General features: G+C 61.0%; 1 protein-coding gene across 2 annotated transcripts in view; it reads right to left on the reverse strand.

Annotated features, from left to right (window-relative positions):
- The window catches only part of RORC (RAR related orphan receptor C), a 69,021-nt gene extending 51,544 nt beyond the window's left edge, over positions 1-17,477 (reverse strand). The window contains exon 1 of one of the 2 annotated variants that reach the window (XM_065573610.1): positions 17,302-17,477. In XM_065573610.1, coding sequence (XP_065429682.1) covers positions 17,302-17,347 — 46 coding nt within the window. In that variant the 5' untranslated portion in view covers positions 17,348-17,477. The remainder of the gene's footprint in view (positions 1-17,301) is intronic. The other variant, XM_065573608.1, reaches the window with a different exon arrangement.
- Positions 17,478-18,143: the final 666 nt, after the last annotated feature.

Genomic DNA, 18,143 nt, shown 5'->3' on the forward strand with positions numbered 1-18,143 from the left:
CAGCTCTGCCCATGCCCCTCAATCCCGACCCACGGCCCCCTGCTATTCCAGCCCTGCCCCCCAGCTCTGTCCATGCCCCTCAATCCCAACCCACAGCCCCCTCCTATCCTAGCCCTGCCCCCCAGCTCTGCCTGTGCCCCTCAATCCCAACCCGCAGCCCCCTGCTAGCCCAGCCCTGCCCCCCGCAGCTCCTGTCAGTGCCCCTCAATCCCGACCTGCAGACAACAACAAAGGGTTAATTGTGCCTCCACCCCCACCCCCGAAAGGGAAAATCAATCTGATTAGCTGGCTGAGCATCGGGCCCGGAGAAAGCCGCACGTTCGCCACGCCACCCTCCTAAGCAGCTTTGCTATTTTCGCTCCTCGCCTTAACCCCCGTGGCTCCGGGGCCATCTCTGCGCACGGCTGGAGCCGGTTCCCCAGGACGGGACTGGCCGGGCGGGCAGAGCTCCCCCCGGAGGGACTCACCCAGGGCGGGCAGTTGGGGCTGCAAGGGGCACTGGTCCTTTCTCCCCCAAACAGCTGGTGGTTTGGGGGGCTGGGGAGCTGAGACTGTCCTGGCTCACTTTGCTGAAGCTTGAAGTGGGGACCTCCCTCACCCCTGCCCCCCGATTCACGGCCCTCTCCCCATCTGGGACGTGCTCCCCACTCAAGGGCAGAGACGCTTCGCAGCAGCCGGTGGGCCTGGGGGAGCAGGGAGCTCTGAGACGGAGCCCAACATAGACCCTTGTTCCTGGGGACTATCAAGGGGTCTGATCCCCCTCGGGGGGTGGGTAACAGGGGGACCGATCCCCCTCAGGGCGGGTCAGCCATGGCACCAGGTATCTGATGGGCAGAGAATCCCAGAGTCTACTCCTGCAGATTTTAGTTTATTTCCCTTTTCCAAGCCCCCCTCCCACCCTCATAGGCTGGAGCGGAGCTGGCCCAGTTTAAGCCAGTGCCTGTGGGCCTTTCACAGTGTGTGTGTGTGGGGGGGGGGGGGGCAGTTTTTGAATTTGTGGCAGGCACCACGGTGCTCTCGTCCAATCAGGCAGCCCAGCCAGTGGCAGGCGGCCCCCGCCTCCAATCAGAAGGACTCACGTACCGGCCATATGCGGGGCCAAGAGGTAGCGGCACAAGATAGCGAAGAATTGGAGAAAAATCTCAGGCCGAAAGAGATAAGATTCCCCCCACCACCACCCACGGCCCGGCCTTGTACCCCCTGGGCTAGGGGCTCTGCAGGACAGCAGCTGTCTCATCTGGCCGCCCACGGTCCAGAGTCTCAGTCCTGGGGCCTGTACGGCCCAGTCCTGGGTCCCGTATGGCCCCTGGCTCCCTGAACTCGGAACTGGAGCCCATACAACCCCTGGGTTCCCATGGGGAGCCTGATCTTGGTCTGGGTTTGGGGAGCACTTGACACAACAGGGACCCCGCTCTAGGTCAAGGCGCAGCACGCTGCCCCAGGGTCTGACCCTCTGTGCCACCCCGTGCCCACTCAGCTGCCTGCTGCCCCCTGCTGGGCGGGGTTTGACTAAGGGGAAGCAGGGCAGGGTGGGGGAGCGTGGCCCAACCCCCACACTGGCCTCGCCTGAACTCCCTGCTTACATAATCCGGCTCCTGGGCCTTGGCCGCCTGCCAGCCACACGTGTCTGAGTCACAGCGCAGGGAGGCACCTGAACAGACATGGGGCCTGGGACCCCTCGCAGCCATCGCCTGCACTCCCAGCAGCCACACTGCCTCCCTATAGCTTTTTATCCCAGTCTGGAGCCACACGCTGAGATGCAGCCACCTCTGGGGTGGGGTGCCATGGCTGTTCATACAGGGATCCCCCCAGCCAGCACTGAGATGCAGCCACCTCTGGGGTGGGGTGCCAGGGCTATTCATATAGGGATCCCTCGCCCGGCACTGAGATGCAGCCACCTCTGGGGTGAGGAACAGGGGCTGCTCATACAGGGATCCCCTGCCTGGCGCTGAGATGCAGCCACCTCTGGGGTGAGGAACAGGGGCTTTACAGCAGTCTCACAGCAACGCTGCACAGACGTTCAGGGGGAAGAGGCAGCACTGGGCTCCCCTCCAGCTGAGCGACAGGGACGCCGACCCAACCTGAGCTGCAGGAGCCCAGAGGGTGACGCTCTAAGGAGGCTGCCGGGCCCAGACAGCCCGCGCCGTGCCCCTTGACTCGCCAGCTCCCAGCCTGCCCCTGCCGGGTAGTCCCAGCTACTGGTTGGGGCTGGTGCCCCACTTGCTTGCCAAGTGGCCCTGCCGTCCAGCCGTCCTCCGGGAGCTGACTGGGGGCACCGGCTCTTCCAAGGGAGCACCAAAGAGGTTTTGCTCCTGATACGAGCGGCCTCACATCAGCCAGCAGCGCTGCCGGGAGCTCACGGGCCTGGGCCGGAGAGCCGTGCCACGGCTGCTGAAGGGGACTGGTCTGGATGCAATTCCTGCTCCACGGCCCTCTGCAGCCCCCTACCACAGGCAGTGAGGGCTCTGCCGCCCGCTCCCCCCAGCCCTGGCCTGGCTTTTTACATGCTGGACTGGCAGCTCTGCAGACAAGAGGCGAGCTTCCTACCACTCCCCTGCTGGTCTGGGTTTGTACAGCGCCTAGCGCCCTGAGTTCTGGTCCATGCCTGGAGCTCAGTGCAGTCAGTAATAATAACGCCTCGCTAGGGGAGTGTGGGGTTCTGTCCCCCTTCTAGTAGCTGGTCTGTCTAGGATAAGAGTCTACTATAGGTACCAGCTAATGGTGTTGCTCCTTTAGCTCCGGGGTAGAAGATGGTGCTTGTAGCACAGAATGTTCCAGGTTCATACCCAGCCAGGCTCAGCTGGGATACTGCCAGTAGCTCACTGCTGGGAGCCCAAAGCCCTGCCCACATGGCAGAGGGGGGAAAACAGCCGAAATCCATGATCTGAGGCCCTTGCAAAAGCCCACAGAGAACCACATCCCAGGTCACTATAATTTATATTACGGCAGCGCTTAGAAGAGTCAATGGAGATTAGAGCCCTGTCGTATCAGGTGCTGCACAGACACACGGCAAGAAACAGTGCCTGCCTCAGCTGAGATCAGGGCCCCATTGTGCCAGGCGCTGCACAGACACACAGCGAGAGACGGTCCCTGCGCCAGCTGAGATCAGGGCCCCATCGTGCCAGGCGCTGCACAGACACACAGCAAGAGACGGTCCCTGCACCAGCTGAGATCAGGGCCCCATCGTGCCAGGCGCTGCACAGACACAAGTCAAGACAATCCCTGCCCCACAGAGCTCACAATCTACTACACAAAGGCAGGCGGATTTCTCCCCATTTTACAGACGGGGGAACTGATGCCAGTGAGAGGAAGGGACTTGCCAGGGCTTGTACAAGAAATCAGTGGCAGAGCCAGGATTCAAACCCATCTCTCTAGAACCCCAGGCCAGCGGCCGGCTACCCTCTCTCCGCCCAGGAGAGCTGCTCCCACGGCGTAATGGACGGCACTCAGGAATCTGGCTCCTGCGAGCGGCACAGGGAGTATCCAGAACCCACAGCTCTTGTATAATCTCACACCTAGGCAAACAACACGCCCTCGGTAGGCAGCTATTACATAACGACCAACACACACACGCCCTGCTGGCTCCCAGGGCTTCGCTGGCACAGCGATCAGACCTCTCCCCAGGCAGGGGGAGGATCCCGTAGGAGCGGGGCAGTCGGGGATGTGCCAATTGTTGCTGTGCAAGGTGCTGTAGCAACTGACGGCTGGAAGGGGGTGGGTGGGATGCAGACCCCACGGCTGGTTTGCTGGTCCCTCAGCTGGACAGCGACCAAGACGCTCCTCCGTTCAGAGGCAGATGGGCTGTTTCAGCAGCTGGACTGTTACGGGTACTACCTGGCCGTGCGATGGAAGCGTAGAAACAGCCCAGCCGAGATCAGGGCCGGAAAACGAGCATTACGTTTCGGCAAAACCTCAAAATGAGTCGCATTCGGTGTGATTCCACGCCGGGAGGGGCACAGAGAGCTCTGGGAATCTTCTACAGAACCCCAGAATACCCCCGTGCCCTCGTGGTTATGGGGCGCAGAAGGCCCTGGTTCAAATCCCTGCTCTGAATCAGGCAGAGAAGGGATGGGAATTGGTCTCTTGTACGCCCCGGTGAGTGCTCTACCCACTAGGTCATTGGCTATTCTGGGGTCGCCCCCTCCAGAAATTCCACCCCGGACCTGAGACACCTGCCTGGCAAAAGTTTCATCTAACCTGGTACGTTTCAGACAACTTCACTTTAAACAAATTAGGGTTTTTTGCCAAAAAACCATTTTGTCGAAAGAATTCCCAAACAGCTTCCATCGGCGCACCGTGGTGCTGGGCACTGCACAGACACACAGCGAGAGACAGTCCCTGCCCAGCGGAGATCAGGGCCCCATTCTGCCAGGCACTGCACAGACACACAGTGAGAGACAGTCCCTGCCCAGCGGAGATCAGGGCCCCGTTGTGCCAGGCGCTGCACAGACATACAGCCAGAGACAGGCCCTGCCCAGCGGAGATCAGGTCCCCGTTGTGCCAGGCGCTGCACAGACATACAGCCAGAGACAGGCCCTGCCCAGCGGAGATCAGGTCCCCGTTGTGCCAGGTGCTGCACAGACATACAGCCAGAGACAGGCCCTGCCCAGCGGAGATCAGGGCACCGCTGTGCCAGGTGCTGCACAGACACACAGCCAGAGACAGGCCCTGCCCAGCGGAGATCAGGGCACCGCTGTGCCAGGCGCTGCACAGACACACAGCCAGAGACAGGCCCTTCCCAGCGGAGATCAGGTCCCCGTTGTGCCAGGCGCTGCACAGACATACAGCCAGAGACAGGCCCTGCCCAGCGGAGATCAGGTCCCCGGGTGCTGCACAGATGCACAGCGAGAGACAGTCTCTGCCTCACAGCCTAAACAGACAAGACAGGCAATGGAAAGATCACAGTTTTTACCCTTGGAGACCTAAGCCCAGCTGTAGCGTTAGCTGCAACGCAGGAGGGTAAATTGGGATGGATGGCGGGGATTTCGCACTGCCAAGAAGTGCATGTCCACATCTCAGACGCCATCCATCGAACAGTCGTCATTTGCACCAGGGCGACCGCCAGCGAGCTGAGAAACCTGCCGGGAGGAATAACTGGGAGCTTTTCAAATGGGAACCTCACCCCACATCACAGCTGGGCAGAGAGAGGGAGTGACTTGCCCAGTATTGTGTATTTGTACGGAGTCAATGGCGGCGTGGGAACCCAGGAGTCCTGCCTCCAACCCCCCTCTGCTCTACCCACTAGCGGCTGCTTCCCTCCCATAGCACCGCAGGAGCCGAATTGAGATTAGGGCAGGAACAGCAGAGGAGATTGTAGTGCACGGGCAGGTCTGGGATAGCAGGGGGCTGGGGGTCATGACTGAGGGGCACTGGCAGAGCAGGGGCGTGGGATCCCAGGGCTGGGGAGCAGGATTGAGGGACACCGGCAGAGCTGTGTGGGGAACCCTGGGCTGGGATTGTGGGCCGAGGGTCTTCAGGCTGAAGCCTGCTGTTCACCGTGCGCAGCGGGATGTAAACCTGACCCCTTACTGAGCCCACTGCATGGCTCTGCCAGGCCAGACGCAGCCTCCTCCCGCCCAACCCTTCCCCGGGCTCTGCTGCAAATTCCTGCCAACATCAAGGAGGGGGAAAAAATAACTAAAAGCCCTGTAGTGAAATTACTGGGGAGCTGCTAACACCACGCGCCAGTTGGCATGACAACACCCTGCCCCCCCCCAAACACACTCCCCACCCCACTGCCACAGGCTGGATTCTGGCTTCCTAGGGCTGGCTGCTGCGTCCTGGGCTGCCCAGGGAGGGGTGGGGCTGGGGTGGTGCGGTCCCACGGCCCAGATGTTTGCAATGACACAGCCCAGCTGTGCAGCAGCCACCTTGCTGAGGGCTTCTGGGAAGGCCAAGCGACAATACAAGGTCCCGGTCACCAGCTCAGGGGTATTAGGAGCAGGTGGTGAAATTACAGCCAGGGATAAATGACCACCCTAGGCCCTGCCTGGTTTGAGAAGGGGATGCTGGGATGGAGGCCCGGTTCCCCAGGGACCCAGGCATATTGCCGGCAGAAAGGGATATGGGGTGTTGGGGTTACAGCTCAGGGGCGATTCGGCTTCGATTCCTGGCTCTGCTGCCCACTCCCTTTGGCCAATCGCTTCATGCCCCCAAGCCTCAGTTTCCCCGTCTGTAACACGGGGATCGTGACCCTTCTGCTTGGATGGTGGGCTCTCCGAGGCAGGGCCTCCCATCTAGGCATGACCGTGTTCTGCCGCCTTCGAGGATGTGAGCGCGGCTCCGACGCTCTTCGATCGGGGCTCCGGAGAGAGGCAGGCGACCTGGGAAAGGATACTGCTTAGCCATCACTAACCTCCTGCCTCCCTTACGTCAATGCAATAATCTCCCACCTGCAGGAGCGGATGGGGGACGGGGGGGCAGGGGGAGTGGAGAAAACTTATCCACCCAGTAAACTCCTTTCCTTTCTCCGGGTTAATCCCCTGCTGCCAAGCAAGAGGGACGAAAGTAGAAAGATTTTTGCCAGGCGTCACAAAGCGGCTCGTGGCAAAAGCCCTTTACAAACAGCTCCCCTTTCTCCCCAAGCCGGGCGGCTCAGGGCTGTGCAAGCCGGCGAGAGAGAAGGGGCTAAAGGCCTGGTTGCAAAAGGGGCAGGGGGAGACGTCTGGTTTGATTTACAATGCAAGGAAAGCGCAGGTTCCCAGCACACCCAGCCAGGGCAGGAGACGCTCCCTGCTGAGGGCAAAGGGCTGGTCTCCGCAGGGAAACTGACGGGAATAATGCAGAGCAGTTCTGCAGCGGGGACACTCTGTTCCAAGCCCCCACTGTGAAATGCTCAAGCAACACGTGATGCCTTGAACCCCCGCATGGGATTGCACTCAGCACCGACCCCTTCCTGGGGTGAAATCTTCCACCCACAACGTCCCCTCTCGGAGCCCATCCCGCCCCCCCCCAGACTCACCCGCGATGGGACAGGTCTGACGACGGCATTCTGCCTTCCTACCCCATCATTTGATGGAGGGGGAACCAGAGTTTGACAGACAGGAACACTGCAAATCTCCCAATCCCCCCAGGAATATGGGAAAACAGCCCCTGTCTGGTCACCGATGGGGAAACTGAGGCACAGAATAATAGAGCGACTTGAGTGGCAGAGGCAGAACTACAACACTTGCGCCTTGACTCCCGGCCCCTGTGCCCGAGACCAGGGCATGCTCCATCCCTGGACTGCAGACAGGACCCAGAGGGAGCCAGGACTTCCAGATCCCAGCTGTAGGAGGGATCAGGTGTCAGGACTCCTGGCTTCTCTTCTCAGATCTGGGTGGGGAGTGAGGCCTAGTGGTTACAGCTGGGGACTGGGAGCCAGGACTCCTGGGTTCTATTCTCAGCTCCACCCCCTCAACCCCCCCCTCCGTTTCTCAGTTTCCTTTTCTGTGAAACGGGCATTCAAGTATGGACCCGTGAGGCCGCAATCCCTAACATTATCCAGCGCTGTAAATTCCCAAGGGGGCAGGTGCCCGGGGAGGGTGGAGCCCGGGGGCTGCCCTTTCCCCGAAACAGCCCCTGCTTTGCTTGCCACCCGTACGGCACCCGCCAGGAGCTCCTGCACTTGGCTCAGGAGGAAAGAGGTGCTATTAGGTGCTGCCACGGCCCGCCGGGGCTTTTACAGCCAACATTTCCATGGCAGCCTTCCCAGCATTCCATGGCGCTGACTCAGCTGCGCCTAGTTTGGAACATCACAGCCTCCCTGTTCCCCAAACGGCCGGGGCCCCGCCAGGACACCGCGCTGGGCGACTCTCCAAAGCCAGCACACCCTCATTCCCCAAGCCGCCCCTGCTGGTCTGACTGGATCTTTGCTTCCCTGGCCTGTTGCTGTGGGCTGTTAAAGAGCGACCGGGTCCCACCCCAGAGCTGGCTGTTATTTCAGCTGGATGAAGCGACAGCCCCCGGCACAAAGAGCCTCTCAGTGCAAAGCAAACAGGGCTGGAACGGCCCCGCATGGCAGGTTACGAGCTGGCAAGCAGGGGCCCCTCTCCCCACATGATCATACACACATTTATCTGCTCCCCAGGGGGAAATGCCCAGTAGTTACACAGCATAGGGTTTAACAAGTCCTTTACAAAGATAAATTAACCTGCCAGGGTCCCCTGGCTTTCGATGGAAACTGGCTGCTTTTCTAAAAGCTCTGCTCTAGTTCAAAGAGGAATTCATTCAGGGCAGGTCTCAGGCTGGTTATCATTCAGGAGGTCAGAGGAGATGGTCACAGCTCCAGGTCCCTGCTGGCCTTGGAATTTCTGAATCTAAGCTAAACGCTGCTCTGTTCTACAGAAGGGGAGACTGAGGCACAGACAGACATGATTTCCCCTGCATTACTCTGCAAATCAGTGGCAGAGCTGGGAATAGGACCCAGGAGTCCTGGCTCCCATTCCCTCTGCTCTAACCCCTAGACCATATATTCTCCGAGAGGTGAGAATGGGACCCAGGAGTTCTAACACCCCCCCCCACAGCCCTCCCTCATTTAACCCCTTAGACACTAATCCCCTCCTAGTGCTGAGACTAGGACCCAGGAGTCCTGACTCCCAGGACCCCCATCCCCCTCTAACCACTAGACCACGCTCCCCTGCTTGCCAAACCTGTATCTGAGGCAATGCAATTGAAATCCTCAGGGAGGCGTTTGGCCCAGCACAGCTGGAGCTGAGGGTGGGGAGTGGACAAAGCCCCCAGGGCAGGGGACCCACGGAAGGTGGCTCAGGGGTGGCAAAGGGCATTGTGGGAGCAGGCGAGGGTGGGATGGGGGAGGCGGGGCAGAGCTGAGGTGTGGGGGTGGGGAGGGGCGGGCAGTGTCTGTGCAGCAGGGGAGGAGAGCATGCCCAGATGCTGATGCTGATGATACAGAGCTCAACTTCTGGAGTGCTAATCCCCAGCTGGCAGCCGCATTCCGCCCCGCTCCCCAGCGGCCTCCTGGCGACATAGCCCGGCCAGGGCAGCTTGGGCACCAGGCTCCTCCGGCGGGCCAGCGCCAATGGAGACGTGATCCCAGCCGGCAGCAGGAAGACCCTGACCCCAGCGGATCTCTGCGGGGTTCCCTGGCGCCGCGCGAGTCTCTCTGCTTGCCAGGACCACACCCGTCACCAGTCCCTGCCCATCGGCCTGCACCACTCCCCACGCAGCGCTTGCCTTCCACACAGTGCCAGCGCAGCAAGTGAACTCACGCAGCGCCCACCTGCCAGCCCACCCCCCCCCCAGCACGGCACCAAGGGAGAAGATATCATAACGCCACTATCCAAAGGCATGGTCTGCCCACACCTGCAATACTGCAGGCAGTTCTGGTCACACACACACCCCCGCCCAAAAAAAGATTTATTAGAATTGGAAAAGGTGCAAAGAAGGGCAACAAAAATGATTAGGGGGATGGAACAGCCTCCATAGGAGGAGAGATTAAGACGACTGGGGCTGTTTGGCTTGGGAAAACGACGACTAAGGGGGGATACGACAGGTCTATAAAATCATGACCGGTGCGGAGAAAGTGACTAGGGAGGTGTTATTTCCCCCTTCACATAACCCAAGAACCAGGGGTCAGACAATGAAATTAACAGGCAGCAGGTTTTAAACTAACATAAGGAAGCACTTCTTCACGCAATGCACAGTCAACCTGTGGAACTCACCGCCAGGGGACATTGTGAAGGCCAAAAGTGTAACGAGGTTCAAAAAGGAACTTGACAAGTTCCTGAAGGATAGGTCCATCAATGGCTATTAGCCAAGATGGTCAGGGAGGCAACTCCATGCTCCGGTTGTCCGTAAACCTCTGAATGGCAGAAGCTGGGACTGGACGACAGGAGATGGATCACCCAATAATCGCCCTGTTCTGTCCATTCCCTCTGAAGCACCTGGCATTGGCTATGGTCAGAAGACAGGACACTGGCTAGATGGGCCATTACTCTGACCCAGTGTGGCCGTTCTTATGTTCACCAGCCCGCACCCCATACAGCAACTGTCCGCCAGCCCTCCACACAGCACCCACCTGCCAGCCTGCACCCCACGCAGCAGCAAACCACACCCCATGCAGCAACTACACACCCTGCCCCCAAGCAGCACCCGTGCCATGCACAGCACCCATAGCTCCCACTTGCCAGCTCACATTCCTGCCAGTGTCTGTGCCCCAGCACAGCTCAGCACCTGCCTGCTGGCCTTTGCCCCACGTGGCATTCACCATGCCCCTATGCCGAGCCCATGCCAGGCCCAGCATGTGCCCAGAAGCCCTCACCAAGGACAGCACCTGCCAACCCCTCCACGCTCCTGGGCCAAGCACAGCACCCACCCACCCGCTGCCCCCCCCAGCATTGCAGGATCCAGTTCCCAAGCACCCTGCCAGTCTCTCCTCCCCACCCCCACCCCCCAATGCCAGCCACTTTCGCCAGCCCGTCGCTGTGGGGCGAGAGCCTTCTCCTCCGCATCCAACTCCCCTCTCCAAAACACCACGTCGCTCCGAGACTCGGCTGAAAGCTCCTCTGCCCTCGCTGGCCTGTGACTTGTGAATTCTCCCCCTTGGCTGCTATTCACTAGCCCTACAGGTAAGGGGCCAGGGGGCTGATGTGGGGAGGAAACTGTAGAGGCAGAACAGAGACTAGCCAGCACTGGAGGGGGCTCAAATCCATCTAATCCAGCCCCAACAAGAGCGACTCCCCTGGGAACGGATGGGAGGGCTCCCACTGGCTCGCATGGAGGCCTAGATCTGACGGAGGGACCCTTCATTCCTTGGGGCAGGGACCAGCCCTTTGTCCCAGGCTTGTACAGCCCCTAGCACCAGCAGAGTCCCAGATAACTGAGCGAGACGAGGCTAAAGGGAGCGAGAAGCAAAGCATCGGCATCTCATACTAGGAGCAGCCAAAGCAGCGTCTGCATAGAGGGTCAGATCGCGGCCTGTCGTACTGGCGTGGTGAGATCTCTGGGCACGACGCCAACAGGTGCTCGACCTCGTTCCACGCTGGGGCCCCCATTGCCATACTGGGACCCCAGGCCGGGTGGTGCCCTGCCACCTTTAGCAACCCCCTCCCCATGCGAAGAACCTCTTTGATTACACCAGATTCTTTATTTTAACTCGCTCCGATAATTATGAGCCGCTATCCCACTGCTGCCACCTCTCCTAAACGCCCCCTGGAGTTCTCCACTGTGAACTGCACCCACGCATGCGAGGGGGTGCCATCTCTCCATCTCAGCCCCCAGTGATGCCAGGTTATTTGCGGCTCCCCTCTCTGTGAGATGACGGCACCATGGGCTTCTTGGGCCTGAAAGATGGAAGGAGCTGGTCTCCGCCCTTTCCAGATGTCCTGAGTCTGATGCCGGGGCCCAGCCCGGGTGCTGGGCTAATGCAGAAGCCCCTTGCCCCTGCAGCTGGGGGGCTGGAAAGGCCGGAGGAGGATGTCCCCCTCGCACGAAGGAAAACAAAGAGCTCCATCTGCCAGAGGCGCCCACACGCTGATTGCAACAGGCCGCCCAGTGGGTGTGGGCCGCTCGGGCGCAGTTTCACACCAATTAAAGAAGGCGCAAAGCCTAGAAAGGTGGAAGAGGCGCTCCGAAGGCAGCACGGGCCGTGCTGCAGCTGCAGGCTGGGGACGCAGCTCACCCCACGTTTGCTAGCCCGGGGCGCCTCGGACAAGGCACCTGGCTGAGCAGGGCCGGCGTAGCCCCGGTGGGGCTGGTCATCGCTAGCGACGCTGGCCAAATCTGGATTGACTAGAAGGGACGGAGAGAGGGGTGCAGACACTCAGCAGCTGCCGGCAAGGCTGGAGCGGAGCAGGGGCCCATCTCGCCCGGTGGGCGGCTCTCTCCTGGCAAAGGGGGAGCCGTGCAGACGGGCCCAATCCTGCCAAATGCCTTCATCGACTGGGGGAGCGCCGCACTTGGCAGGATCGAGTCCCTGGTGCTGCCTGGGTCTCCCACCTCAGCCAGGCCCTAGCTGCTGAAATGGGGGCGATCCTTGGGTGGGGATTACCACGGGATTATGCAGCAGGCAGCGTCGAGCGCCATGAGCCGGCTTTGCCCCGCGCCACAGCCAGCGCATTAACATAATTAGCTTACATCCCTCTGGTTAAAAATAAAAGTGGGGGGGGTGCATGAGCACGTGCAGTTTGCAGGGGATGGTGCCGCTCCCACTGGCCCTGTTTGTGAAGCAAGCCATCAAAACCAGCCTCGAGCGAGGCTGGGGGTACCCCTCGGTTTCCACCAGAGCATTATTAGGTTCATTATGGTAGCACCAGCGCGGCCCACTGCGCCAGGCGCTGTACAGACACAGAGCAAGAGACAGTCCCGAAGATCTGATAGTCTAAACGGACAGAGGGTGGGAGGTGAAACTGAGGCACAGAGGGGAGTAACTTGCCTACGTGGGGAACAGAACCCAGGTCCCCCACGTCAGCGCCCCAGCCACTCGGTCGTGCTGCCATTAGCCACGTTGACTCTTTCCTGGCTGCAAATTTTGTGGCCCGGCCCAAAGCCGGGTCCTCTGTCCCTCCCAGGGCGACGCTGGGAGTCGAGCTCCAGAGATGAGGGCACGGATCAGTCACTGGGGCTTAGGAAATGCTGGGGTCCCTGCTGAAATGAAGCCCTGGGAAAATGGCGATCCCAGGGGAGGGCAATGCCCAGCCTGCTGTGCTGGGCTGACCCCACCCTGAGTATTGCATGGGATGAAAAACACAGGCACCTCCCTAGCGGTATGTGCCACTGTGTATCCCAGAGGTGGTTACAGACGCCCGCGCCAGTAACTGCACCTGGCACATGCTCTCGGCCAGCTGACCAGTCCTCGCTGCTACTCACAACATCAATTAGCTCTTGTATAACACGGCGTTATTAATACGTTGCTACAGCGCCTTTCATCCAGGCCGCGTTATGCTGCTTGTAAAGTATGCTTGGCCAGTATTGTTATGCCCTTCCTACAGATGGGGAAACTGAGGCACGGCCCCAGCGTCTCATAGCAAGCCAGCAGAAGAGCTGGGAATAGAACCCAGGACTCCATACTGCCAATCCCCACCCTGCTCTAACCACTAGACTCCGCTCCTCTCCCCGAGCCGAGAATATGACCTGACTCCCAATCCTCCCTGCTCTAACCCTTTGCCTCCCTCTGTGTAAATGAAACCAGCCTAGTATCCAAGCGCAGCTAACTCTAATTTCTCTCGCTGCAGACACTACCCTAGGAAAGGAACCAGGATCCTTTGAGACCTAGCGTAAGGGAGCCTCTTGCCATGGGTTTGGTTTTTATTTCTGGGCAGCCAGAAACTTAGTCCGCAGGTATCCCCAAGGGCTCAGGGAATCCAGACGCCAAAGCCTCTGCCCTGAGGAGATAAGAGCGTCCAGGGCGTGCAGTTCTCCCAATGGGAAAGGGCACCCCGGCTTGAACCCAGGGTCTCTGACACAGCCTCCCAGGCCCTCTGTCACTGGGGCTGCAGGAGGAACTCCATCCCCCGGCAGCAGTAGGCTATTATGCATTAGCAGACCAGCCCCCAGGAGAGGTCCGGGCCCTGCGGAGGGAGAGGACAAGGGAGGCGTTAGGCTCAGGGCTTCATGGTTACTTGAATCTCCCATCGGCTGGGAGCTATCCGTGGTCACGTACCTGTCTCCCATTACATAGTATTTGAACACCGCACGATCTCAACGTATTTATCCTCAGTGCCCCCATGTGAGGCTGGAGTATTATCCTCATTCTACAGATGGGGAAACTGAGGCACAGAGCAACTAAGTGACGAGTCCCAGATCCCACAGGGAATCTTTGGAATCAAACCAAGTCCTAGGCTAGTGTGCTAACCACTGGGCCATCCTGCCCCTCCAGTAACATGTTCATGTCCCAGTTGGGGCTCGGCCCCCCCGGCCGGGCACTGAACAGCTACGGCAATATTTCTCCACCGATACTGCCAGCGCTGGCCCTTTCCAAGGAGACACACACCCCCAAAAACAACAGCCTCATCTGCATGACAGCAACTCAGCCGGTGTTAGGCAACGCCAGCCACTGCCAGTAACCCCGGCACCTCCCAGTGCATCCACCACTACCCACCTGCTGCTCCTGCATGGCGGCATTAGCCAATGCCCTGGCACCCTGGGGGCAAGCACATGTACCGAGATCCCTGGGCACTTCACCAGCATTCACTTAGCCTCATGACACACGCCTCTACCCTCCCGGACAGTGACAAAGGGAAGTAGTAAACTGAGGCACAGAGAGATAACTTGCTCAAGCCCCACAGAGAGTGGAAGAGTTGGGGAAAAGAACCCAGGAGTCCTGACCCCCCAGCTCCCCTTTGCTCCATCCATAAGGTCACCCTTTCTCACAGGGCCAGAGATGGAACCTAGGAGTCCTGACTTCCAGTCTCCGCCCCATTCTAGCCACTGGAGCTCCCTCCTTCCCTCCCAGAACCAATGCAGAACCTAGAAGCCCTAACACCGAATCACCAGAACTCCCTCCCCATCCCAGTGCTCGGAACAGAACTGAGGATTCCTAAAACCCAGTCCACAGCTCCAACCACTAGACCGCGCTCCCTTCCCAGGCTGGGAAAGGAGCCCAGTGCCCAGGAGTCCCAACGCGCTGCCCTTTGACCACACTCCCCCGTCTCAGCTCCGGGAAGGGGGTCCCACAGCTGTGTCCCCACATCTAGCCACTAGACAACACTGCTGGCAGCACTTAAAGCAGGTCCATAAGGGGATGAAAGAGGGTGAAGAGGCACTGACTTTAGCTTTGTGAGCACTGACTCAGTGGGGAAACTGAGGCACAGAGGCTCAGTGACTTGCCCGGTTTCACAGCAGGGAAGTGAACCCAGGTCACCCAAATGGCCAGGGCCATACCACTGGGCCATCCTGCCTCTGCAGGGTTTCACTCAGAGCCCAGCCAAGGTTTGGTCACCCCCAGCCTAGCAATGGACCGCCACAGCAATACCCCTCCACCCCGACCTTCCCCAGGAGCAGGTTTCTGGGATCGGGGCGGCGCCGTCTGTAAAATCTGCCTGGGACCTGTGGTCCCTCCTCACAGCTCCTTCGAAAGGCACCACAGAGTCAAGCAATAGGCCACCAAGGAAAACGCCTCGCAGGGCCCTTGCCTATCCCAGGCCTGGCTCTGTCCTCTGCACGGGGGAAGCATCTGTTGTCAGGTGCCAGGCAGCAGGGAGTTTGCAAGCATCAGGCAAAGTTCCGTAAGCCGTTCCCGCCGCCCGGCGTCCCTGACCCCGCAGCGTGCCGGCCCCTGCGCCCCCCGAGGACACCAGGTGGGGGGGCTAGTCACGCGGAAGGCGTTTAAGAAGCTTCCCTCCAAGAGGCAGAGGAGCCAGGAACAGTAACTCGGAAACCGGACAGGCCGCCACGAGATCTGTATTCACAGTGCAGAAAACAGCCTATGGTCAGACGCTCCCTGATTTAACGCCGCACCGCAGCCACCGTGCAAATCACTTACTGAAGGTTCTGGACAGAAGCAGCTGATTTTGTTTACAACTCAGGGAGAAAAGAAGAGGGAGGGAACCTCACAAACTAGAGAGACCTGAACTGTTAAAAAAAAAAAAAACCTTTATTAGCTGGATTATGGCAGCACCTAGGACGGTCCCAGCTGGGATCAGGTCCCCTTTGAGAGACCATCCCTGTCCCAAAGAGATCACAGGTAAACAGGCCAGACAAAGGAAGAGTCGTTGTCCCCACTGTGCAGATGGGGAAACTGAGGCCCAGAGTGGGGAAGGAATGGAACTAAGCTCTCCTGCTATAGGAGAGTGTCTTATCCACTAGGCCATCCTCCCTCCCTAAGCAAGGGGGTAGGACACACAGCCCCGCTACCACCTGTCTAAAGGAGACTCTCCCTTCTGGCCGAGCAGTATAGGGTGCATGACACACAGTTGCACAGTTCTGATCCCTGTTGGCAGAGGGCAATGTTGCATACAAACACGTACACTGCTGCGCCCAGGGAACGTTCCTGGCTGGCACAGCTCCACTGCCGATGCACCAGGCAGGAAAGCAGAGGGGCACGGCAACAAAGCAAAACCAAGCCCCGGCACGCAGAATAAACAACACTAGGCCAGAGACCAGGTTGCTAAGTCAACAAAATGGGACAGGACAAAGTGGGGCAAGAAGGTAAAAACTTCCCCCACCCATCTAGGTGCCCCCAGCAGAGGGGTCAGCCTGTCCCCGGGTCCCTGGGCATGCTGGGAAGTGCATGCAGGGCGATCCCTTCAAGCCATCCATCGCAGCCAGATTTGGTCCCAGTCTCCTTCCAGTGCCTCCTCTGCCCACTCCCATGCACCCACCAGCGTGACACCTGCAGCGCTGCTCGGCCCACCTCCCCTGGCAGCTGCCACCGATGCCCACAGTGCCCTGCTGACACCTGTTGGGTGCCACAAGGCCCACGGGCCTCTGCCCTGCCAGGGACGCCCGCTGCTCTCCAGCTTCCCCGCCAGCCACCATGATACCCACTGGCCCTCTGCTCCCCCTTGCTAACTGCCCCCACCACTCATACCCCCTTACCACCACCACCGCTTCCTCCTGACAGCTGCCCCGATACCCCCCGCTCCCCCCTCGCCAGCTGCCCCGATACCCCCCGCTCCCCCTCGCCAGCTGCCCCGATACCCCCCGCTCCCCCCTCGCCAGCTGCCCCGATACCCCTCCTCCTCCTGACAGCTGCCCCGCTACCCCCCGCTCCCCTCTCGCCAGCTGCCCCGATACCCCCCGCTCCCCCCGCTCCAGCTGCCCCGATACCCCTCCTCCTCCTGACAGCTGCCCCGATACCCCCGCTCCCCCCTCGCCAGCTGCCCCGATACCCCCCACTCGCCCCTCGCCAGCTGTCCCGATACCCCCCGCTCCCTCCTCGCCAATTGCCCCGATACCCCCCGCTCCCCCCTCGCCAGCTGCCCCGATACCCCCCGCTCCCCCCTCGCCAGCTGCCCCGATACCCCCCGCTCCCCCTCGCCAGCTGCCCCGATACCCCCCGCTCCCCCCTCGCCAGCTGCCCCGATACCCCTCCTCCTCCTGACAGCTGCCCCGCTACCCCCCGCTCCCCTCTCGCCAGCTGCCCCGATACCCCCCGCTCCCCCCGCTCCAGCTGCCCCGATACCCCTCCTCCTCCTGACAGCTGCCCCGATACCCCCGCTCCCCCCTCGCCAGCTGCCCCGATACCCCCCACTCGCCCCTCGCCAGCTGTCCCGATACCCCCCGCTCCCTCCTCGCCAATTGCCCCGATACCCCCCGCTCCCCCCTCGCCAGCTGCCCCGATACCCCCCGCTCCCCCCTCGCCAGCTGCCCCGCTCCCCGCGTGCGCGCCCGGCCGCTGTGCCAACCTCCCCCCAGCCCCACCTCTGCCTGCTCCGTCCCGCTGCCGCTTGCCGCCGCCGGGCTCCATGGGCTCCGCTGCGCGCTGGGGCCGGACCCTCGGCGCCTCTGCCCGGGCAGCCGAGTGCCGCCGCCGCTGGGGAGGGAGGGACGCGCCGGGCAGGGGAGAGGAGTCGCTCCCCGAGGAGCAGCGGCTGCAATAGCGGCGGGCGGGCGGCAGAGGCGCCCCGCCCCGCCCTGCCCCCAACCACGCCCGCCCCGCCCCCTGCACCCCAACCCCGCCCCCTGCACCCTCCCATCCCAGCATCTCCCCAGCCCCGCCCTGTCCTCCCAGCCCTGCACCCCCACCCCAACTTCTCCCCCACTGCATCCCTGCCCCCCGCCCCGTACTCCCCAGCACCCCCAGCCCAGCACCCGCCAAGCCCAGCATCTCCCTAGCCCGGCCTCCCAGCTCAGCATTGCCCTACACCACTCCCACCTCAGCATCTCCCCACTGCGTCCCTGCACCCCCACAGCATCCTCCCACCCATGTCCCCAGCCCTGCCCTGTCCCCCCGACCTCCCCATTCCAGCATTGTCCCCAGCTCTGCATCCTCCATCCCACCGTCTCCTCGCTGCATCCCTTCCCCCCGTCCCAGCATCCGCAGCCCAGCCCTGCACCCACCACCCCAGCATCCCCCCACTGCATCCCTACACACACCCCAGCATCCCCAGCCCAGCCCTGCACCACCACCCCAGCATCCCCCCACTGCATCCCTACACAAACCCCAGCATCCCCAGCCCAGCCCTGCACCCACCACCCCAGCATCCCCCCACTGCATCCCTCCTCCCCATTCCAGCATCCCCAGCCCCGCCCTGTCCTCCCAG

This window comes from Chrysemys picta, chromosome 20, assembly GCF_011386835.1.
Source record: "Chrysemys picta bellii isolate R12L10 chromosome 20, ASM1138683v2, whole genome shotgun sequence".
NCBI classification, from domain to species: Eukaryota; Metazoa; Chordata; order Testudines; family Emydidae; genus Chrysemys; species Chrysemys picta.